Here is a 24,223-nt window from a genome sequence, read left to right as displayed (position 1 = left end):
TTGTGAGTTATTCTTGATGATGGCTTTCTGCTAACAGTCCCCTTTGAAAATCAGAGTTTGAGGTGTTTGGGAATTAAAAATCAAAGGTTGCCAGTGGATGTTTTTATTTAAAAAAAAAAAAACCCCAAATGATAGAGACACTTCTGACAAGACCCACCTGCTATGTCTTCTGAAGTCTGTGGCAGAAATACGGTTGATCATAGATAGAAATCTGGACTTTGATCATAAAAAACACTGCTTGATCATTCGCTCTGTACTACTGTTTGGGGTTTTTTTGTGGTTCAGTAAGGTAGACAGATCCATGTAAGACATAAAAATGAAGAGCTCTGCAGGCAGCAAATGCCTTTGACCTCTTGCTTGCTTCTGGTGAGACTCTTTTAGGACATGACTGGTTGTGCAGGACAAGGTCTTGCAGGACCTGAGGGGCCACCTCATAGTGTTCATCTGAACTGTGTTCACCGGCCTGACAAGGTTAGCACCAATCATTACTGGCATTGCTGACATGTGCAGCTGTCAGTCATCTTAAAACTGATTGTGGTTTATAGCATTTCAGAGAGATCAGTTTTTGTAACAAACACATACACCCAGCCACCCTCTTTGCCACTTGCAAAGGCTGGTTAGCTTAAGCACATCATGGGTACAGAAAAATCTAGTGCTTGAGTCTCTTGCTTTGACTTGCTGACTTTTTATTCCTTTCACGCTTTGAGAGTGTAAAGAGTTTCAAGACTCTGGGTTTTTGTGGTACCTACAGACCAGCTTGCTTTTTAATTGCGTACAGCCCTTATATGCTCCCTTGCTGCCAGGACCAACAAACCAAGACTTGCAGTTTCATTTGAATCAGGAGGTAGGGTTGTTGTATCCAAGAGATTTCTTCCCTGTTATCCTTTGATCATCCCACCTGAGTATTTGCCTTGTATGTTGTTAGTGTGTCTGTTGAACAAAAGTTGCTGGTCTTGATGATCTGTATAAGCTCTGTGTGCCAAATGATAACATCTGCTTTGACTTGCTACATGCACAGCGCTTTGTTGAAGAAGTGGACCCAGATGACTGGTACAGCCTTGTGAAGGCGGGACTCAAGTAAGTAATTTTGAGATGCACCAAAGCTGCTGTAGGAGGTACAGTTCTGTTCACTTGGCCTTGTCCTGCATTATACTGGAAACACCCTGTCTCCCTTGAATTCAGTCAGATTTAACGATGCTCCTTGTTTCTCAAGATGCACTTTATGTCACATCCGCTGGCTTCATTGGAGCCTTAACCTGCACAGCTGCAGGCAGGTTTGGACTTTGTGCTCCAGCTGCATAGCTGGACTAGCTTCCTTTCAGCTGGCATAAAGAAGCTTTATGCTCATACAACTTCTTTTCTTTTTATTTAAGATATTTCTTAAATACGATTAATATGAAAACAGAATCAGACCTTTCACCTTTAAATGTAAACTGTTTAAATAAAAGAAAGAAAAGATAGTTTAAGATAATCTTAGCTTCTGTGAAGGTAGAAGTGTTAATCTGAAGGATTGCTGTCTGAAGGGTTACTAGGCAAAATTCTAATCCTTTGTTAAGATCAGTGTGGCTACAAGTATGACTGTGTGTTGATTCTCCTTTTATTTTTTATAATTAGATACTAGTATAACTTAAAAAGAATTAAATCAAAACAGCTCAGGGAAGGAGGTGTATGTGCTTTCATTTTTAAAAAATTTGTTTTGGTTTTACTAATTTTCTTTCTTTGCAAATTTCTCATTTTTAAACACTCATTTTTTCAAGCAGGTTTCTTTGTGTTTGGTTGGGATCTGACTTCTCTGTGATCCTTGCTTCTAAAGGTACCGCTACAGAGATGAAGCATTTTTGAAAGTCCTGAACATTGCTATTCAGTTATTATACAAGAAAGAATCCTCACTTAGTCAGAGCTTAGTCAAGCTCTCCAAACTTCACATGATGGTCACGCAGCACTCTCTATTTTTATCAGCCATACTGAGGTCAAGAGAAGAAGATGGCACAAATATCCAGACAAGAGGTATTTTTTTATCTTCTTCCTTTTAACTATATTTAGTAATCTTGTCCTTCTCATATTATATTCTATCCATCCAGTAACCTATCCACCTACATATACTTGCAGAGCAATTAAACAATTCCAGAATATTAGTTTTAAATTCTACCTCTGCTTGGATCCAAATGTTGCATTCATTTTATTGCTGCCATTTTTAAACACTTAAGTTTCTAAAACTACTGAAAAAGTGCGCTTGAGGGTTTTTGGTTAGTTGATTTTGGTTTTTTTAACCCTGTTGAAATCTTGAATTGATTCTTTTGGTTTCTGTGAGGCTCTTAGTGTAAGCTCACTGAAGTGCATATAGGTTCTGTTAGAAACATGTGTGACATTTAAACCTATTTTAAAATAGGTTGATACAGAAGATTTTAAGTTGATTTTGCAAGTTGTATCCAAAATGTTAATTTAATTGATGTGTATTTGATAGTGTAACCTTTCATGAGGAATATCCTTCCATGAGCAGTATAAGCTGGGTACTAGTTCATGTGTAAGATTTGCTTTGTTTCTTTGTCAGTGTCGTCTGAAATACTACCTGACCTTGAAGCAATCATTTAATCTATATACACCTCAGCTTTTTTCCACTGTACAGGGCTTTCAGATTCAGTGATTGAAGGAGCTGTATAAGAAAAGGGGAGGAGATTCTCAGGGTAGCATATTGATAACAAATTTTGTGTATATTGGTGAGCAACATGTAAACAAACTTTAAAATTTTAAATCGCCTGAAAAGACCAAAAAGCTCTTGTGAAGTCAAAATTTAGTGAAATAAAAATAAGTAATAGATTTTGCTTTTTACTGTATGCATTTTGCCTTTTGAATGTATTTCTGTAGAACAGGGAGGTGGATTCTTTGAGGCTAACCAGTAATTCAGAAGCTTGGTGCCAAGAGTGCATTCATTCAGGCTGTTGTCTTTATGATCTGTTTTGTTTTGACATACATCTTATATTCTCGTAGATACTAGGGGGAAAAGCCTGTGCCTTTTCACATTCTGGGAGTGAAGAAATCAGGATTCAGGCTTTGAATCTGCCACAGATAGCCTATTTGCCTTTGAGTGACCTGATCACTTATTTGATCTGTTTCTCAGCTAGTTATAAAATATAGGTGGATAATTTTCGTATGCCCCAGGACAGAGTTCCTGTAGCGTGCTGACTAATAGGATTCTGCAGTGATGACCCCTGTTTAAATGCACAGTGCAGAAGCATTTTGATAAGTTACTGCAGCTGGGGTGTGAATTCACAAGTTCTTGCTGAAACTTCTTGAGTAGTTTGGGGAGGCTGCTGGAATGTCTGCTTTACTCTGTGCAACTGCTGAGCTAATTTAAGATGCCTTCCTAGAAGAGGAGGGAGCTGTGGTGTGGTAGGATAGAGTATAGCATTTCTTTTTAACCAGAGAGCAGATGCATACACATGGAAACTTTCTGCAGGGTAGTATGCCACATTGTGGACCTCACCTCACGATAACATATGTGTGTCCAGCTTGGAAATACTTTTTTAACTTCTTCAAAAACAATTGTTCCACTTGAATTAAATGCATCGTAATTATCCTTTAGTGTAGTCGAGGAAATGTTTTTTGATATTTTTGGAGACAGATCTTGATCTAAAATGTACAGTACTGTGTGTGCATCTATTTAGAGAGGGGATATGTGAGGGGAATTTATATATGCACTGAAGAGAGCAGCAAAGCTAAAGCTATGTGTTTATTTCAGAGGCCTTGGTGGATATACTGCTGACAATGGTGAAACTCAGCCCTTCTCTCTGTGAGAGCAGTCACCTTGCTGTGTTGCTGGGTGCCTACGGGGCTACACTGAGTGCTGTAGGTAAGTGTGCTAGCCTGGGAAAGGTGCTTCCTACTAGATCTGGTTTTCATCTTCATAGGTGACTGACTTTGGGTTTCATCTTGTTTTTTAGATCAAAAGATACTGCTACTGCTTCAGTTATACGAGAAGAATAATCAAAGTCTTATAAATTCCAGGTAAGCTGACCACCTTCCTTCGTTCAACTAACTGCACACAAATAAGCAGTCTCACAATTGGCATTTTTCCAGGGTATTTTTTTTAATTGAGATAAACAGTGAACAAGGTCAAATCTAGAGGTGAATGTTGCTTTTGGAAACATTTTTCCGATGTATTTTCTATTCATAATTCTCGTGTGTTGCCTCAACTTTTGCGTGTCTGTGGGTTGGGTGAGGGACTATCTCATTTCAGTAGTCCTTCGCTCTCCATAGTAAGAACCCATTATAGGGATTTCATCACAGATGAAGGCAGCCAAAGCACAAGTTGCTAGTGTAGGACTCCTTTCCCTTCCCTGTTCCCTTGGGATGCAGGTTTCACCACTCAGTACAGCCCTTGGCCTTACAATGATCTTGCCCCTCTACGCATGATATTCATCTTGTGCTTTTCTGGAGAGGAGAGGAATATGCCAGTGGAGAAGTGATGTATAACCTCTTGCATTAACACATGTATTGTTAGTTTTGGGGTACTGACATGGTGTCAATGCCTTCCTTGTCTTTCACCGGTCTGGACTGTAGCTCTCCTTATAGTGCAACCTTGCAATACATCTGCATACTTCATAAGAGAGAACTATGTACTGTATAAAATAATCAGTTTCTTTGCAGGCCCTGTGCCCAAGCAGTCCACAGGAAAGTCTGTTGCTAACAGTTCTTACACTGATGTTTTTGGTATGCCTTGCTCAAAAGCACTTTTCTGTCTTTGAGGGTATGGGCATAAATATTAACAGCAATGCAGGACTAGTGGCTCAGGCAGTTGAAGCAGGACTGGACTCTGAATTAAGAACCTCCCTTAGCTTTGCCTGAGGATATAGATAATCCTTGCAGCCTGTGAAGGGGGTCGGGAAATGAAGGTTCTTGTCAGCAGGGAATTGTAGTGGCTTCCAGAAGCCAGGGCTCTGGCACTAGCCGCATCCTGCATAAATCTTTACTGAAAGTGTTTGCAGATGAGAAGGTATTATGTGAGGAAGAGACTGATTTTAGAGGTAGTTAGGTTCCAAAATTTTGTAGCCTTTTTAAAGGAGAAACAATTTCATACTGTACCCTGAAGTGAATTGGTAGCCAGACACTTGGTTAGACGTGATCCCAGCACTGAAGATTTTGAGCAAATATAGAGAACATTCAGGAAAAGTGCTGTACATGCAACCTAACAGAGCCCAACTTGTGTTACAAATGGGAGCCTTCAGGTTCTGGGTGATAAGAAGCCTAACACCATCCATCCCTCCAGCTGGTGGCCATACCCACATAATAAATGACAATATCAATAGCACTTTAAGTACAGTGGCAAAGTAGGTGAGGTCTAAGGAGCAACTTGGAGGAGAGGAAGGATTTATGTTACTGATCCACTATGATTCTGGTTTGAAATATCAATTGCATTTGAGACAACCTTGTCTGACCAGTTCTTGATCACTGTCTCTTCACGCAGCTGCTATCATACCTACCAGCATTTATAGCTTAAATAAAAAAGTGGTTTTTTTCTTAGAAGGTAAGTTCTGACTTGGATTAACAGGGTAGGAAATAGCTAATGAGACACCCTCAGACTGAATTTGAAAAGCTTTTGGATGGATGAAAAAGGTGTTGCTAGGGAAACGAGTTCTAGTTTCAAGTTCCCACAGGATAATAGGTACAAATGAAGGGAAAATTTAAATACTAATTTATATCCTCTGTAATTGCTTTTCGCTCAGTGCTACCTGTCTGTTGACTAATGCCTTTACTTTTAACAACGTTTAAGAATCCTGCTATGGGGTCCAGCTGCTGTGGAGCATCACAAGACTTGCAAGAGTCTAGGGAAGTCACTATGGCAGCAGCCAAGCATGGAGGAGATTCTGTGTCTGCTAGATCGAGAAAAGATGATGAAGACAATTCTGTCTTTCCCTCAACATCGCCGTCTTCTGTCATCACAGGTGCTTTGGTTCAGACTGCTGAATTATTCTTCTTTTGATGTAGAAAAAGAGCCTTTCGCTTCAGTCATTTCTTTCTTGCATTCATGTAATACATTACAATTTGTTTATATCACGAGATTAATTTAAATTCATAGGAGGGCTACAATTAATTATTTAGGAGCACTTTTAAAATCAGTTGCAACATACGGACCACGTCTTGTCGGCAGGTGTGATTGGGCAGTGTTGCAAAGATTGCCATGTATAAGTGAGACCAGAATTTGACTTTTAAAGAGTTGTTTAATTTGACTGTCCGAGGATCCACTGACAATGGGCTTTTCAGTCTTTCATACAGTTTGCTAACATGCTTCTATACCTGTTTGCGCAAGTCAGTGGAAATAGTTTTGGAACCCTGATAGTGAAAGCCAGATTTAAACACAAGCATGTCTTGCCCTGTGTTGCATTATATTTTGCAAGGTTTAGTATAGGCTGCTTTATAATGGGATGAGGTGGATGGGGAGATCTGAAACCAAGCTGGAAATTGATGTTGTTCATTACAAATACTGGTTTGGATTTGATTTCAGGAGGTACAAGAATCACTATATAGAGATGAAAGTGTCAAGAGTCTTGATGACTTCTATGATCCTTGTTTTCTACTTCAGCTCTTTAGTGAACTGACCAGACCAGGTAAAGAGAATGTTTCTCTTTGACATTTAGTGTCATTTTACTCTGTTGCAGGAGCTGCATGGCTCAATCTGTAGCTCTGTTATTCTCCATCTAAGAGCTAATACTACAAAGAAATTTGTGCCTGGCTTTGGAGAGAAGAAACATACATCATTTAACCACCTACTGCACTGCACTGTAATTTTCAGAATGACTTAAAAACTAACAAGGTATAATTGGCATTAAAGCTTTTGGTGTTTTTGTAGAGCACTTTTCCAAATAATGCAAGGTATCTAGTGAGATTTGACTGCTCAGAAATAGAGCAATATAGCAGCAGACGGGCATTCTTGCCAAGCTGCTCTTGTCCAGACAACTAGATGCTCCCTCGTAGCTTTTTCAAATGTAGTGGGTTTAATCGTATGTAGAGAGACTGGTCTGCTTAAGGTGAGGAGAGGTTTTTAAACTGGAACTGGGAACAGCTTGGGAGAGACAAAAAGTAGACAAAGGTTTATGTTCTCTGATCTATTGCACAGCATTCTGTATATCACAAAACTTAGCACAATGTAATTATAAAATAGCATAAGAGGGATCAGTAGAGAATATTCCCCACTGGAAAGTTGTATTTTTTTCTGGTGAATGTGTAGAGCTGTATTCTGCATCAGCTATGGTGTCACAGCAACACAATGAGCAAAACAGGCATGGGAGGGATGGTACCTTCTGCTGCTACACGCAGTGCCCCACCTGCAGCTGACAGGACTGCTCTGATCTGGGGCTGCTTTGTGCCTGAGTTTTTGGGAGAACTAATCAGCTCCTTTCAGCTATGCTCTCTCAGTGGGAGCTTGGCAGAGGTAAGGGCAGGTTGGAGAACATGTCTTGCATTGTTGGAGAAGTTCTCTGAGCATAAACCAGAAGCCACTATTGCTGGGGAAGGGTGAAGTTGTTTCCTGACCAGAGTGAATCTTTGCAGGGGTATTGATTTCTGTGAGGGACACTGTGACTGAATTGACTGGAGATCTGGCCTGTTACAGACTGTGGTTATAGTAGAGGGAAACTTCAGCCAACTCATTTTCCATCAAACAGAGATGCCTGGAGCCATTGTATGTCATGAACAGGCCTGTGCTCAGAGTCACTGGAAAGTTTGATGAGATCTACATGGTGCTTGAAACCTAGCTTCTTAGACTCACTTTTCTTGTTTGACATAACCCTGCATCACATAGGCAGATTCCTGCTGTACTTCACAGGCATGTTGTCTGTTTAGAGAGCCCTTAAAGATCAAAGCGAGACAGTTATCATAAGGAATTTCCCAACCAGCTCCCTCCCTATGTTGATTATGGTTAACCACTGCGCAGTTACAGCTGGATTTGACTTTCCACAACAATAATATCAGAAGCAATTGGCAGGCTGATAACTGTCTTTCAGGGATATCATACTTGCAGTCCTTCTTTGTTCACCTGTATCCTTATGGTACAGTACCTGTTTTTTGTGTTCTTAGCCTATACTTAGCTATAGTTGTAAACCGCTCCGTATAATTTTGACAGCAGTAAAAAGAACTGTTTTTTCATCTACTGAGGAAAAAAAGGTACCAGAACTATTTGGCGTTTTGCGGGATGAGGGATCTTAGATGATCCAGTTAATGGTGGGTCTTTGAGAATGGACAGCCAGTATGTTTTGAACCTGGGTGTAATAGTTGGAAAAAGCACTGCTGTCATGCACCTGTCGTCATCATCATCCACCACCTGGAGGCCACCACCTTAACCGGTGTGAGGGATTTGGTGGCTGTTGGTCAGCCTCGGCAGCGCTACAGTCAGCCAGCAAGGACAACTGCTTGTGCAGGCAGAGTGGGGTTGAGGGAGCTCCTGCACATCGTGTTCTTGCAGAGCTGTGGAGGCAGTGGCTGTCCAGACGTAGGCTGACTCTAAAACTAGAAAGGGGAAAAATAGTTCTCTTAACTGCTCCACGCTGAGTGAGAGTCTGTGTCCTAACAGGGGCATTTTTAAAGGGCCCAAGTGATTTATGAGTTCAAGTCCCATGGTGCTCCTAAAGCATGTCAGTTGCTCTTGGAATTCCCAATTCCTCTTTATTTATTTGCTCTTTGTACTGGCTGCACAGTGCCCTGTGCACAGATGTTATATAACTGCTGAATTTATAAACATAGACTTATTGCACAGTGTTTAGTGCTCACTGAGTAAAAAGTAAATCTGGAGTTGGGCAGATAGCAAGTTCTGTCTAACTTTAGCTCTGATAAGCATCTTGTGGAAAGCTTTTCCATCATGATTCTCAAGGTACTTTAAACAAACTGTATGTCAGACATAGAATTTTATTTTTTTTAATAATAGCTTGTTATTTTATGTTAGTTGTTGAACGCACTCTCCAAGGTCAGCTGGATGGAAAATATTTCCACTGCATGTTTTCAGTGAAAGAAAGTTTTCCAAATAAATCTTTCTGTGATCAGCATGAACTTTACTGCTGAAGTGAGGACCCTGGATTTCACTATATGGTAGCACTCCATAAAATTATCCACTTTGTCTGCCAATTGGTGTACATTAGTAGTTCTCAAGAACTGCAGTCTGAAGGAGAGCCATGTGGTGCCTTGCTGTGGAAGGGCATACAACACATATTTGATCCTGTACTGAAGAAGGGTTGTTGTATAGGCCAGGGCTATGTGTGAGGTATCCATAAGTGATGGAGAATTCTCTGCAGGCAGACGAGTTTTAGATCATCTTTGTGTGTTCCCTTGGGATTCAATAGAAAGTGTCCATTTCCCAGTGCTTACCTTGCACCCTTGCACCTTGCCTGAAGAGTGCGAACTGCGGAGTTGTGTTGCCACAGGCAGAAGGTAGCAGAAGGCATAGATTAGGTGTCTCTCTGGGCTCTGTTTCTCTTTCACCTGCCCTATTGTTGCTACTCCTCTCACCATTTTTAGCGGTCAGGTGGTGGCCTGGCCCAGTGCCTAGAAGTAGAGGCGGGTAGAGCTGTATCTGTACGAGCTCTGGTGGTGAGAGAGGTATCCTGTGCTAACCAGAATCACTGAGGTGTTTTGCATTACATCAATTAAACTTCATGTGCTTTGGTGGTGTAGGGAAGTGTACAGTAAATGCTAGTATTGAAATAACTTGTAAAACCACTCAGTGGAAAGATCTGTTATTGCAGTTCAGTGATGCCTTTGCACTGGTCACGGAGCAGTGGGCTGGTTGGGAGACAGTGCTGGGAGGTGGAGACCTTACCGTTGCCTGGCCCATAACTAGCAGAACTGGGTATGAAACTGCCAGGCACGAAATTGAAGTAGGAGTTCTGGCAGTTGAGGAAAAGATGAGAAAAACAGCTCAGCTGCTGGTGTGAGGACATAAATAATCTGTGATTTTTACATAAATATATAAAATATATATATTTTAGTTGTGTGTGGGTGGTGGTTAGGGATGAAATCAGTGGACCAAATATAGGTACTTGTCAGTAAGACTACAGCCTCTACTTAAATAGGAATATTTGTTTCTCAGAAACTTCCTCTTGACCTTCAGTGTAAATTACAAGAAAATATGTGAATATTGTTGATAAACTCTGAACTGCAATTCATTTGCACTTTAGCTGGCAAAATACAGCTGAGGTGCCGTTGTATTCCATTACTGGTGAATGGAATAGAAATAGCACAGGAGATACTCCAGAGGTTTTATGTCAAATCATTTCTAGCCATCAGTGGGTAAAAATGACACAAACTCTTCCACACCCCTTAAATGAGAAACTCTAAATCTTGATGGCGAAATGCTATGGAAGGTAAATGTTAGATTCAAGGGTGTGTTTTCTGTTTGGTTGGTTACTGTTCATTGCTGGATTTTGTTTGTCCCAGAAGGGCATGGGGGTACAGTTTAGTACTTTGCTTGGAACATGCCTTACCAGCAGAATCACTCATGCCTGCACAGTAACAACTGGTGTGGCTAATGGCTTATTTATGTATTATTCTTCTGTCTGTTCTGTTAGAGAAGCTCTTTAGTGCAGATGGGTTTTTCATAGGCTATGCTGATCTTTCAGGCACAGACTTATCAAGTGCCTAGAGAATGTTTTGAGGAGGAGAATTTTCTCTCTTGTTCTTCTTTATACTTAACTTTCCTGAAACAGTGAGATATGTGATGTGTTTACAGAATTTACTCCTAACTTTGTATAGTCTAGCAGGCAGAATTGTGTTCATCTAATGTAAATGAGACTAACCACATTAATTTCAGCTCAGGTAAAGAATTCCTGTTCAGAGTAATTTGCAGAATGCCTTTGTTAGCTGAAGGAGCCTTCAGCATGCAGGGAAGTAATAGTTTGTAAGGGTAGATCTAGAAATTGGTGTTTATGAATAGAAGTTTTGTTAAGGATTATAGAGCTGTTATATACCCTATGATATAATGCACTGGGTGTTTTTCTTTCGTTTTTTTCCCTTTTCCCACACAGAGTGTGTAGTGGCATGTCACAAGTTTGTCGAAGTCAATGCCCTGGGTCTAACAGTAGCTGCCCTTAGCAGCTATGATTCCAACATGAGAGCAGCCGCATATTTTGTTCTGGCTTCCTTTCGTTCTCATCTGGAAGGAGCTCGCTTCCGAGAGAAGAGTCAGGTAAGACTGAGCTCAATTGATAGTTTGCCAGGTTAGACATTTTAGGTCATGGACACTTGCGGTAGACTCACTGCTTTACTCATCCATCTAGGTGCACATGGTGAGAGAGCTAAAAGAAGCTTTTTATCCTCTGTTTCATTGTTGCTCCTCTATCGCTTTGTGTTTTCCTCCTGTTATAATCGATGAGCAGAAAAAAGGGGGGAAACTGTTTTAGAAATTCTCAGGAATTTTATTTGTAGGAATGGAAATCCTGATGGGATTGGTATTTGATCTATGGCCTATAAAATATCCTAAAAGCTTATTTATGTATCCCCACTCTCCTGTTGTATTTGTTTGGGTTATGGTTCAAGCTTATCTTCCTTGGGCTCTTGTGCTGCAGTTGCTGTATCTCTTGGATGCTGTGCAAAATGGAATCAGGCAGCCAAACCTCAGATTTACCTTCTCTTTGACGCTGTACATTGCTCGTGTGGCACAGCAGATTCTGAAGCCAGGTACTGTAACCTACTGTGCATGTTGAACTCCTGGGGTGAGTCACTGTGCATGGAGTACGTCCTTGGCCGATACTGTACGATGAGATAGCTGTGACCCTGGTAGGAACCATGAGGTGTATGATTTCCCATGTTTCAAAGAAAAACTTCCAATGCTTGTGTAGACTGCCTTACTGGAGAAGTGGGAAGTGCCATTTTGATCTGTGTACAAAACCAGTCTGATCCATCAGGGGTGAAGCCACTACCTCCTTGTAATTTTCGGGTGGAGGTGGGCAGAGGGCTAGATGAGTAAAACTAGATGAGTGTCCTGGTCCTGTTCAGCAGATCAGAGTAGGTTGGCCCGAGTATCCTTATGTCCTTAGACACTGAATCAACATTAGTCACTGTTGCGAAGGAGAATTGTAGCACTGGGGAGTAGTTCAGTTTGGAAGGGACCTTGTGAGGTCTCTAGCTAAACCCTTTCCCCAAAGCAGGGCCAGCTCTGAGGGCAGACCACTTTGCACAGGGCTTTATCCTAGAAAACCTCCAGACCTCTAGACTGATCCTAGAAAGCCTCCAAGGATAGAGACTGTATAGTGCCTCTGGACAACTTGTTCCGGTGCTCATGGGGGAGATGTCTGGTCTGTAAGTTAAAAATTATGGTTGCCTAACATGAAGTGTTGGGCTTGAAACGTGGAGAGATTTGCCTCTCACTTTGCTGCAGATTTCTGTTTTGTCAATGAAGTAACATTGGATTTGCTGAAATCAGAGCCATGTTGAGTGTTTATCTTCTCACCTGCTTTGTGCGCATTCTGAATAAGCTTTTCATTTTGGGGAAGAGAAGGGGAGGGGTGGCCAACGATATAATCAGAGCAGAAGGCCTCCTCGCTGTAATTAATGTACTGTTCTGACAGCTAGCTGAAACACTGGAAAATACAGGTTCCGTTTATTTTTCTGCGTGGTTGTGTATTGTGAACGTTGTCCTCCTCCACAATAACTATTGTTTCTCTTCACAGAGGAGCACATGTATATAAAGGTAAACAGATTCCTTCTGTCACACCAGTATTTGGACCTGAGGAAAGTACCAGGGTTTTTCCAGCTTTTCTACAGTTTTGATTTCGAGGTAATGTAAGAATCCCATCTTAGGTGTCCGCTAATTCTTCAGAAAATAATAGAAGAAAGCCATAAAAATGCAATGAAATCTTATTCTTCCATAGGTAATTAATTAGAGGCATCTTTGGGTTTTTTTATATTGGAGTTAGAAATATTTTGGGGTTTCTTTGTTGTTTTCTTAATAGTAACATATAATGAAATCATGAGTTGTGCTGTGCATGCTCTGTAAGCACAACAAACAGAATGTTCTGCCCTAGCTAGCTTACATTTATATTTGAGTTTAGATTATTAATGTTGAGTTCAACTAAGGTCTTTTAGAAACGGCAACTTTTAAAGTTCCATTATCAGTGCATATTTGGGCTGCAGAGTTACTGTTCCTGATGGATGTTATTGATTAAATTTGATAAGGATGAAAATTGAGAAGTCTAGAAAAACCTGTTAAGCACTGTGCTACCGCTCCAAGGGAACCAGGTTTTTTGTGCTCTTATGAGCAGGCATTATTTTGAAATGTCTGATGGTGGTATTTTTCTTATGGCTTCTAGTACAAAACAGAACGTGAGTGGATTCTCAGATTTCTTGGAGAAGGGCTGCGTGATAAACATTGCTATGAGCTTTACGACTACCAGAGGATTTTCCAGGTTGTTCTTTCCTTTTTCAACAGTCCTTTGTGTGATGAGAGCTCCCAGGTAAGAATCTTTTTTTAAAAAAATAAAACAACCCACAAAAAAACCCCAAACCACAAGAGTTTGCATGGTTTGGAGATTTTAAACAAATACAAAGCAGAAAGGAGCAGTTGACTCTTCCCTTGCCCTCTTGAAAACCTATTCCTTGTTGATTTTGTGCCTGTGTGGAGCGGGAAATAATTGCTTATGTCTAAACCAGAGTCACATCCTCCTCCCCTGAAATTGGAACAGGTCCCTGCCATCAAGGACTTCACTCAGTTTCATCAACTGGTGGCCTGGCACTAGTCCTATTTCTACTGCTTCATGGAAGATATTGTAGAAACCACAGTTTTACTCATACGGTCAGGGCCTTTGCTTTTTTAGGTCTCCTTATTCCCTAACCAGCATGTTACCTGCACAGTGCTTTAGCAGGAAGAAAACTCACATGCCAGAAGCTTTCATGTTCATAAGCATCCACCCTGAGAAATCCAGCCTGTTAAAAGTATCTCAGTTAGGTATCAAAATCTTGGACAAAAAGAGAAATTGTCTTGCTACCTTAAGACTTCTTTTCAAGAGTAGTGTTTGTGTGTATAAAGCCTTGAAAAGAGAATGTCTTTTTTTTTCCTGGGGTTGCTTAAAAGATGTGGTATTTGGTAATATGTTTTAACTTTAAGTTGATCAGATCCCAGATACCATTTATATCCTTCTGAAAGATTGATAATAATTAGATCCTGACTGTATTCTAATTTTGTAAAAAGAACAAATTATGTTTTCTGTTTCAGAGTCGTATTCTGGAGATATTACAAAATGCTGCCCATGTCACCAGAGCTGCCTATGAGCTGATACAAGATCACAGCCTCCTAACCTGGGTACTGCACATCTTAGAGAAAAGGTAACTAGGGAAATAGTAGTGAAATGGGAACAATTTTACTGTCTGCAGTAGAATAATTGTGCAGCTGAGTATGAAAACAAGGGTGACAGATATGGAGATGGCCTATCAGCGGCTGTGACATTTGGCACCTAGGGCCATACTGGGAGAACTTGCTGAACTCTGAAGCGTTCCGTTGTGTTTCTGAAAATGAAATCAAGGTGTTTTGAGGTTGTAGTAGGAGGGATGATGGTGGGGTGGCTCCATGTTTTTGATAACACTTTCTTGAAAAACTTAGAAAACAAAATGGCACCTTATTTTAGCATATGTGACTCTTTCAGTTCAAATACTCTCACTTCACGTGCTATCATAAGACCTCCTTACACAGTAATTGCCACAATAATGAATTTGAGCCGTCTGTAACATTTCTGCTCCTGCTGCTTCCTCCTCCCCTTGCCTCTCCCCCACATACACTCACACGTGTGCACACATACACACGCTCTCGTCCGCGCACTCACAAAATCTCTTTTCCATAGATTCCCCTGGCAGGTTCAAGCAAGGTTTCAGGATCATCAACAGTGTGATTGGCCTGAACAGGTTCCCAGTACTGCTCCCTTGTTATACACCTCTCTTTGGTACAGTTTGGTACACTTGGAAGTGAAAAAGCCTGGACTTGGCCTCGGGCACCCAATATTTTGTGATTGTACTTTTGAGAAGTATTCTTGCATCCACTGTACAAAAACGAGATAGCTCCCTTCCCTCCCCCTCCAGCTCTTAAAATAAAAAAGTAAATAAGGCTCCTGATATTGTGCTGTAAGCACTGCTGTTATTACTTAAGGTCTTAGGAACATAAGGAACCAAGCTGTCTCGAACAGTAACTTCTCTAGAGAAATGGTGGCACTGGTTGCAATGTAATGGAATACTTGGCAGAGCTGTGTAATGAAAGATGCAAGTCAGAAGTCATTCGTTCCATGCAGGGGCTGTGATACATGGCTGTGTTCCACAGCTGCAGCATGGCAAGAGGAGGGCAGTAACCAGGGATGGGGCTTCAAAGGGGTGCACTTTCATCCTCTGATGGGGCCCTGGCTGAGAGGCACCTATTGCCATTCAACAGCTTCAAAAGTGCCCTAGAATATGGTCCCTCTAGGTGATGGACTGGTTCCTGATTCGGATCTGCCTTCCAAATGAGTGTTTGCTCCTTTTTTTTGTTTTTCAGGTTTCTGGAAAACAAGCTGTTAAATAAAATTATTTCCTTACTCCATACTCTGTGGCTAACAAATTTAGGAGGCAAGAGAGAAAACAAGAATCAATCCCAGGAAAACAGGAAGTTTCTTCCTATTCAGCTTGTAAATGAATTTCTGTATGTTTTGATCACATTAATCAAACACATTCGGTGAGTCCTTTTTTTTTTTTGTCTTTTTAATCAAGTTGCATGTCATCTTCTGTCCAACGCAAAATTTATTAAGGCCAGAAGAATTTCTTGATCTCTGGTAGTTTAATGCTTTTTTTTCCCCTTCAGTTTGAGTGTTGAGTAGTGAATTTTGATGACATTTCTTTGACAGGAAGATAAAGCTATTTAAATACGTGGGGAATGAAGTAACAACTGAGGCACAGTTACAAGTTCTACATCCTTAATTACGGGCCATTTTTAAGCTGCTATGTTTCACCTTTTTCCGGCTGGATTAGAGCCTGCAGTTAGCAATGCTATTTACTGCAAGGATCTTTCATACCTTCTGAAGTTTTAGACTTTCTGTGTCTGTACCACACGTGCAAATTGTATGAGGAGAAACCGTGTAAAGTTCTACATGACTGTGTTAAGAAGGGGTCGGTCTCTTCTCTCCAGATCTAGAGTACTTAACCTGTCTAAGCACAGCAGTTGCAGCAGGGATAGTAGAAAGTAAATGGGTAAACAGTTCTGCTTGGGTTCATAATAGCACCTGCAGATCTTCATGCAGACAAGTATTGTCACAGTCTGGAGAAACTATGTTTATTTTTATTTCCTCAAGATTTTGAACATTTTGGAAAATAAAGAAGCGTAGGGAAAGCTCCAGACCGCTGGTCTTTTCCTCGTGTGCTACCCACCTTTGCTATATACAGGCAGGAGGGCAAAGACTATGTCTCATGGTCTGTTCTGCCAAACACTGATGGAGCGAAGCACTGGGCATTCAGTGGGAATTAAACTAATTATGACTGACATCCTGAGAAACCAAAGTCTGTGTCTAGAGAACTGCAGGAGAAAACTGTAAGAAGAGACTGTAAGGAGAAAAAGAATTGTACTTATTTTATTTTATTAATTAGCATGCAGAAAAATACATGGCACTTCTGTTTTCTTTTCATAGGACTAATTTAGATCTAGCCAAACTGACTCAGTTTTTCAGTACACTCAATTCTGTGCTGGAATATCGTGCTATAGTTGTTGAGGCCTTCAAAGAAATGAGCCGGTTCACTGTGAATGACAGTGTTCTCTCAAACAAAGAGATCCTGCTGCTGCTGCATAAGTGGAGCATCATCGAAAAAGACCTGCAACTGCAAGAGGATGTGCAGACTCTTGCTCAGAAATACCAAATCAAAGAATTGCTTAGTAAGTACTAAAATATTTCAGAAAAGTAATATCGTTTAGGCTGTTAGAAGCTAACCATACAAGTGAGGCAAACTTCATAGGAAGTAGTAATATTAACTTTTGTTGGATAATCTGATATATCTTGGGGGAGGAGGAATGGAAATGGAAAGCAATTTTTCAGGTCTGCATTGGTAGTGATTTCTAACTTTAACATAATTCTGGTAGCTTTGGAGAAACACAGTTTTAAAAAGGGAAGGAGCTTTAAAATGAAACTTCGTTGCAGATCTAGTGTCAGGCTTTGAAAAATTGTATTCTTAAATGAAACCTTAAAAAGCCAGTGCCTGGAGGCTTTGTGCTCAAAGATTTGAATCATTCTGAGTGTGGATGGGGCATCTGAAAGTGAAATATGGGTGAAAACTCAGTAAAGCAAGCAAAAATGAAATAGTTAATTTTTCTTACTGTCATCAGTGTTGGAAGAAAGCAAAATACATTTGGACTTGTATGACTTCTCTTGTTATCTCTGTGAATAAAATGTACAAGGAACTTTGTAGGGGGAGGTGTTAAACAGCGCTGGTTTCCTGCAAATACAACTGCTCTTGGTGCACATGAAAACTTCTGTAGGTTTCTTTAAATGTTCTGTATCAGTTAAACTAATTATTAACCTCTCACTATATTTAAGGGATACTATAAAAGCTTTAGTTTTTCTAAAGTTTTTCACACCCTTTTAGTGTCTTTCTGCCAATGTAGTGCATGGAGCTCTGCTTGGGGATGAATGAGGAGCTGACCGAGGGCTTATGGGTCAGGATTAAAGGGAGGGCAGGGACAGGAGACATTATAGTGGGGGTCTGCTACAGGCCACCTGACCAGGAAGACTGAGCAGATGAGGCCCTCTATATAGGAGCAGCCTCACGTTCACAAGTCCTGGTCCTCGTGGGGGACTTCAACCACCCTGATATCTGTTGAAGGGACAACACAGCAGGGCACAGGCAATCCAGGAGGTTCCTGGAATACATTGATGATAACTTCCTTCTCCAAGTGATAGAGGAGCCAACAAGTAGAGGTGCTATGCTGGACCTTGTTCTCACCAACAAGGAGGGGCTGGTGGGGAATGTGAAGCTCAAGGGCAGCCTTGGCTGCAGGGACCATGAAATGGTGACGTTCAAGATCCTTATTAGGGCAGCAGGGAGAGTGCACAGCAAGCTCGTTACCCTGGACTTCAGGAGAGCAGACTTTGGCCTCTTCAAGGATCTGCTTGGCAGAGTAGCATGGGATAAAGCCCTGGAGGGAAGAGGGGCCCAAGAAAGCTGGTAAATATTCAAAGATCACCTCCTCCAAGCTCAGGAGTGATGCATCCCAACAAAGAGGAAGTCAGGTAAGACTGCCAGGAGGCCTGCATGGATGAACAAGGAGCTCCTGGAGAAGCTCAAACACAAAAAGGAAGCCTACAGAGGGTGGAAGCAAGGACAGGTAGCCTGGGAGGAATACAGAGAAACTGTCCAAGCAGCCACGGATCAGGTCAGGAAGGCCAAAGCCCTGATAGAACTGAATCTGGCCAGGGACATCAAGGACAACAAGAATAGGTATAGGTATGTTGGTGATGAAGACTAGGGAAAGTATGGGCCCTCTCCAGAAGGAAACAGGAGACCTGGTTACCCAGGATATGGAGAAGGCTGAGGTACTCAACTTTTTTGCCTCAGTCTTCACTGTCAAGTGCTCCAGCCACACCACCCAAGTCACAGAAGGCAAAGGTGGGGACTGGGAGAAAGAAGAACCACCCACTCTAGTAGAAGATCAGGTTTGAGACCATCTAAGGAACCTGAAGGTGCACTAGTCCATGGGACCTGATGAGATGCATCTGTGGGTCCTGAGGGCACCGGCAGATGAAGTGACTAAGCCACTATCCGTCATATTTGAGAAGCTATGGCAGTCCTGTGAAGTTCCCGCTTGACTGGAGAAAGGGAAACATCACCTCCATTTTTAAAAAGGGAAAAAGGAAGACCCAGGGAACTACAGGCCAGTCAGTCTCACCTCTGTGTCTGGCAAGATTGTAGAGGGGATCCTTCTGGAAACTATGCTAGAGCACATGGAAAATAAGGAGGTGATAGGTGACAGTCAACATAGCTTCACTAAGGGCAAATCGTGCCTGACAACTTTGGAGGCCTTCTGTGACAGGGTTGCAGCACTGGTGGAAAAGGAAAGATCAACCAGTGTCACCTACCTGGACTTGTGCAAAGCATTTGACACTGTCCCATACAACATCCTTGTCTCTTTAATTGGAGAGACACGGATTTGATGGATAGACCATTCAGTGGATAAGGAATTGGCTGGATGGTTGCACTTAAAGAGTTGTGGTCAAGAGCTCAATGTCCAAGTGGACAGCAGTGACAAGTGGCGGTCCTCAGGGGTTGGTGTTCGGACCAGCGCTGTTTAACATCTTTATCGGTGACATGGACAGTGGGATTGAGTGCACGCTCAGCAAGTTTCCCAACAACTCCAAGTTGTGTGGTGCAGGCAACAGGCTGGAGGGAAGGGATGGGCCATCCAGAGAGACCTTGGCAGGCTTGAGAGGTGGACCTGTGCAAACCTCATGAAGTTCAACAGGGCCAAGTGCAAGGTCCTGTACATGGGTCGGGGCAATCCCAAGCACAAATACAGGATGGGCAAAGGGTGGGTTGAGGGCAGCCCTGAGGAGAAGAACTTGGGGGTATTAGTGGATGGAAAACTGACTATGAGCCAGCAGTGTGTGCTCATAACCCAGACAGCCAACAGTATCCTGGGCTGCATGAAGAGAAGTGTGGCCAGCAGGTCAAGGGAGGGGATTCTCCCCCTCTGCTCCACTCTCGTGAGACCCCACCTGCAGTGCTGTGTCCAGCTCTGGGGCACCCAACGTAAGAAGGACATGGACCTGGTCGAGCAGGTCCAGAGGAGGCCACGAAGATGATCAGGGAGCTGGAGCACCTCCCTTATGAGGACAGGCTGAGAGAGTTGGGGTTGTTCAACCTGGAGAAGAGAAGGATCCGGGGAGACCTTATAGCACCTTCCAGTACTTAAAGGGGGCCTGCAGGAAAGATGGGGAGGGACTTAATCAGAGAGTAGTGACAGGACAAGGGGTAACAGTTTTAAACTGACAGAGGGTAGATTTAGATTAGATATAAGGAAGAAATTCTTCATTGTGAGGGTAGTGAGACACAGGAACAGGTTACCCAGAGAAGCTGTGGCTGCCCCCTCCCTGGCAGTGTTCAAGGCCAGGTTGGACGGGGCTTTGAGCAACCTGGTCTAGTGGAAGGTGTCCCTGCCCATGGCAGGGGGGTTGGAACTAGGTGATCTTTAAGGTCCTTTCCAACTCAATACATTCTATGATTTTTAGAGAGTTATTATAGTAGCATCTGTAACTTACTGTATATGTGGTTTTAAAAAAAATCTGTTGCTCCAAGCCTCAGGAGCTTAAAAAGCAGTTACAAAAATGGATCCTTACCTGAAATTTTGTTTCTGAGGTTACATTTCAAGAGTTGTCTCCATCTCCCACAGCTCCTGGGGGAAAAATGCTGAAATGCATGTAGTTCATTTTAAGCTGCGGAGTGCAGCAACATAATTGAAATTTCTGATTATTTTATCAATGACTTCTCGAAAACAGATTGCCATAAAATGTTCTCTGTGTGGTATGGTAGCAGCAAAGTGCTGTTGCTGTTTGGGAGATTTGCTGCTCCCTGTGACACAGGCAGCATCTAATGGAGGGCAGCCCTGTATCAGAGAGTTCAGCTGTCTATCTCTTCCGTTGGGGTGTGAAAAATTCATGTGCCCTTGGCTGACAGCACCTCACCCAGCCAGACACTCAGCCAGGATGCGGCTGTGCTGGAGGGAGGCAGACTTCGCAGCTTTAGCCTGCGCCATTCCAAAGCGACGTAGCTGTGCTGATACCTCCTTCCATAGGCAGGCGTGTGCTATGCCTTCGCTAGCCCAGAGAACAGCGGCTTGAGCATTTCTCATGATGTGGTGTAAATAATGTAGCCTTCCTCTTGTGGCCTTGGCTTCGCGGGGCTGGGAGCCAGGGTCTGGGTGACATTATCGCTCTCTTCAAAGTTAGGTGATCCAGTTCAGAAAAGTGTTTCAGCCTGTGAGTCACCAGGAGCTGCCTGTAGCCCATTTGCTCTGAATTGCATAGACTCAATTAGGCTGCTAAATGAGGCTGGTCCTTACCCTTTTAGCAACCGAAACAACACGTGATACCATCTTTCTTGCTTAATTTTGTACCAAGAAAATCTTTTGGAGTATCTGATGTTTGTTTTGGTGGTGTTTTTCTTCTTACAGAAAATATTAAAGAAAAGAACAAATCTCAAGCTTCATCTCATACATATCATCACATTCGGAAAAAGAATGAGATAGAAAGAGAAGATGACATTGCTGCAGACCTGAAGGTCTCTGAGCTGGAGAAGTGCAGAGATCATTTGAATTCCATATTTGCCCATTGGGAGCCTGTTTTCCCAGCACCACCTACCAAACACCACGGGGAGCCCCTCAAATCTGCTGACCTTGCCGATGAAACAGTCAGTCTGAGCTGTGCGTCCACTTACATAGTAACTAAATGGCTCGTGAAGTCCATGGTTGAGCACAGCCTCAATGTGCAAAATGTTTCATTAACTCTGCGGTGGCTACAGAATTGCATCTTGCCACATCCAATGGCAGTGCAAGAGATGCTCAGGGATGAGACATTGAGAAACAACATCTTCAAGTTTTACACCCAGATCTGTGAGGCCAGCAGTGGGACGGCTGGACTCTTTAAGGAGGTCTGTTTGTTCAGTTCAATCATGCTTCATCTAATGGATGCTCAGGGCCTGACCAACAACAGCTTTCATGAACTTGTGAAAACGTTGTGCCTCTCAGCAATGGCGGAAGAGGACGTGAACAAGAAAGGTAACTCATCTTTTCACTCACATTACAAGGTGGTAATGGTAGAAAGTAGGTAGTTCCATGTTTTTCTTAATTAATCAAAACAGTCTGAAGTTTGCCTGTGCCCGTTGGTGCTCATAACTTCAAAAGTAAAAGCTGTGTCTTTGTTGATGTCGGCACAGGGGTTGGTAGCACAGATTAGGGTCACACTGTAGGGGTTTCTGATAGTACAACAGTCATACTCTCTCAAAGAAATTTTCCTTTCTGGGACTAAAATGGTGTTCAGTGAGGTATGAAAAATATAATTCCAAGAGGAAAAATAGTCTGCAACAAATGAGTCCATGTGGGTATGGGTTCTGATCCATATGTTCACTGTTATCATTTGATATCAAAAGCCACAGGTCAGATGTTCAACTTTTTTGTTTAAAGAAGTCAGAAGGTTGTGCTAACAAGAAACTGTTCTCTTTCCTTAGTGTGAGGAGGATCATTGGCTTTGCATGGGCAAGAACTCCACAAATTCTCCATCTAGAAAAAGTTAGGAAACTATTTTGAAACATAGATCTGGGGGTGAAATGGTTTGGTTTTGTATTACTGTGTGGAAATAGAATATCTGTTCTGATTTTTCTCTAATTTTTCTTCTACAGCTGTTTGTGTATTCCTGACTTCTGTTTACATTGGGGACATATGGCTTGGAGCACAGGAGCCAGATATGTTAATAACCCATGTCAAATTGATCTGCAATAGTACAGATGATAAATTAAACAATGATGACTTGGAAACTCATAAACAAGGAGAAGAAACTATTATGCCTCTTTGCAAAACCCTTTACTTGGCTACATTGGGGCATTAATTCAGTGAATTGACACTTAATCTTTAATGTTATATGCTCTGCCGTCATTGCTGCGAGCCATGAAACCTTCCTGAACTGTTCTCCATACAAATCTAACTTGTTTTGTCATAAAGATCAATATTTTATTACTGTGTGCAAACTCAGAGGGGGAAAATTGTATTTGTCATCTCTCAGTGAAACATTAAAGCTATAATTTCCCTTTTCTTGAACAGTATGGGGCAGTGAATGTTATTTATATCATTTTTATTACAATTTTAACTTTATGAAGAACCAAAAAAGACTGATTAGTGCATTGCCTCTGGACTGTATTTCAGTCCCCATGTAGTTAAACTCCATCCTCTCTCCAATATAAGATGGGGAAGACAGACTGCAGAACTTCACCACAATGTGGTATAAGTGCAGTGAACAAGTAGGCAGAGATTTAGCCACAATGATTTACTATTTCTTAAAGAACCCAGTTTCTTTCATGATACATGATACCAAAACCAGTATGAATAGAAGACTGAACACTGGAATCATGATGGTCTGGGATTCTTCTTGGTTTTAAACTAAATGGCTTTTGAAAGCATTTATATCTGAGCTGGTCTGGTTTTATTCTCCCTTCTGTTGAGTTTTGGGTGTTGGTTTTTTTTTTTTTTTTTTAATTAAAAAAAGCCCAGACCACCGCTGCTGGGACTTGCAACAAAGGCCCATCTTCTTTTCACTCTGAAAAGATGAGAGATGGAACTAAAACCCAAATGACTTGCTGCTCATTGATTATACATGTTTTTTATTGGAAATTCTCTGTGAAATCTGATAAATATTTCTTGAATGTGGCCTTGAGGGCAGTTTAACATATCATTCCAGATATGCAAACATGCAGAGTCTGAACTTGAACCTTTGAAATGTAAAACAGGATTTATTAAATTGACTCATGAATATGTGCAGTGCCTAGGTACTTTGTACAGATTCTGTACAGGGAAAAAAATCAGAAATGCACACTCCTTGTGATGTTTATTTAATTTGTTTGGGTTTTTTTTAATAAAAAAATGTGAGATGCAAATAATGAGGATTGTTTCTGCATCTAAATGTTCTTGTCCTAAAAAATAAATAGTATCTATATCAAGACAATTTAAAAATAACACATATTTCTTGAAAAAGCTGCAAGCCTATTAGAGGCTAAATCTTGTGTCATATAAAATCCCTAGGGTCTGACATCAGGAAATCTTTGTGATGAAAAAAACTTATTTTACTTAGTTAAAAAAAAAACAGGCACAATGAAACCGAGGGAGTTCCAAAACGAACGATGTCTTTCTATCTCATCTAACTGGGAAATAAAATGTCATGACACATAGGCAAGGGAGTTTCTCAGCTGTCTTGAGAGACTGAGCGCATATAACAGTGGTTTATAGTATGATTTGCTTGAGAGAATTAAAGAAATGAGGTAAGACCATTCAACCAACCTAAGGACAGTAGTACAGAAACATATTTTCTCTACCCAAATCTATCTTAACTGGCAGTAAATTAAATTAATTTTCCCCAAGTTGAGCCTCTTTTTCCCATGATGGTGCCTGCTAAGCGATCTCCCTATCTCAGTCCTGACCCACAAACTTTTGCATCCCATTTTCCCCCCTGTTCTGCTGAGGGGGAGTGAGAGAGCAGCTGGG

The 24,223-nt window shown here is 41.6% G+C and overlaps 1 protein-coding gene across 1 annotated transcript in view; it reads left to right on the top strand.

Moving 5' to 3' along the window:
- Window positions 1-23,622, top strand: part of URB1 (URB1 ribosome biogenesis homolog) — a 58,481-nt gene extending 34,859 nt beyond the window's left edge. The window contains 16 exon segments of the mRNA XM_074814216.1: window positions 1,019-1,077; window positions 1,814-2,007; window positions 3,740-3,850; window positions 3,942-4,005; window positions 5,771-5,942; window positions 6,503-6,605; window positions 11,010-11,170; window positions 11,550-11,661; window positions 12,654-12,760; window positions 13,293-13,436; window positions 14,195-14,304; window positions 15,497-15,673; window positions 16,620-16,861; window positions 21,149-21,751; window positions 22,372-22,556; window positions 22,558-23,622. Of these exon segments, the coding sequence (XP_074670317.1) occupies window positions 1,019-1,077; window positions 1,814-2,007; window positions 3,740-3,850; window positions 3,942-4,005; window positions 5,771-5,942; window positions 6,503-6,605; window positions 11,010-11,170; window positions 11,550-11,661; window positions 12,654-12,760; window positions 13,293-13,436; window positions 14,195-14,304; window positions 15,497-15,673; window positions 16,620-16,861; window positions 21,149-21,751; window positions 22,372-22,556; window positions 22,558-22,590 (2,577 nt within the window). The 3' untranslated portion in view covers window positions 22,591-23,622.
- Window positions 23,623-24,223: the final 601 nt, after the last annotated feature.

The sequence above is a fragment of the Strix aluco genome, chromosome 2, assembly GCF_031877795.1.
Source record: "Strix aluco isolate bStrAlu1 chromosome 2, bStrAlu1.hap1, whole genome shotgun sequence".
Lineage (NCBI taxonomy): Eukaryota > Metazoa > Chordata > Aves > Strigiformes > Strigidae > Strix > Strix aluco.
This window is presented reverse-complemented; position numbering and strand designations above follow the sequence as displayed.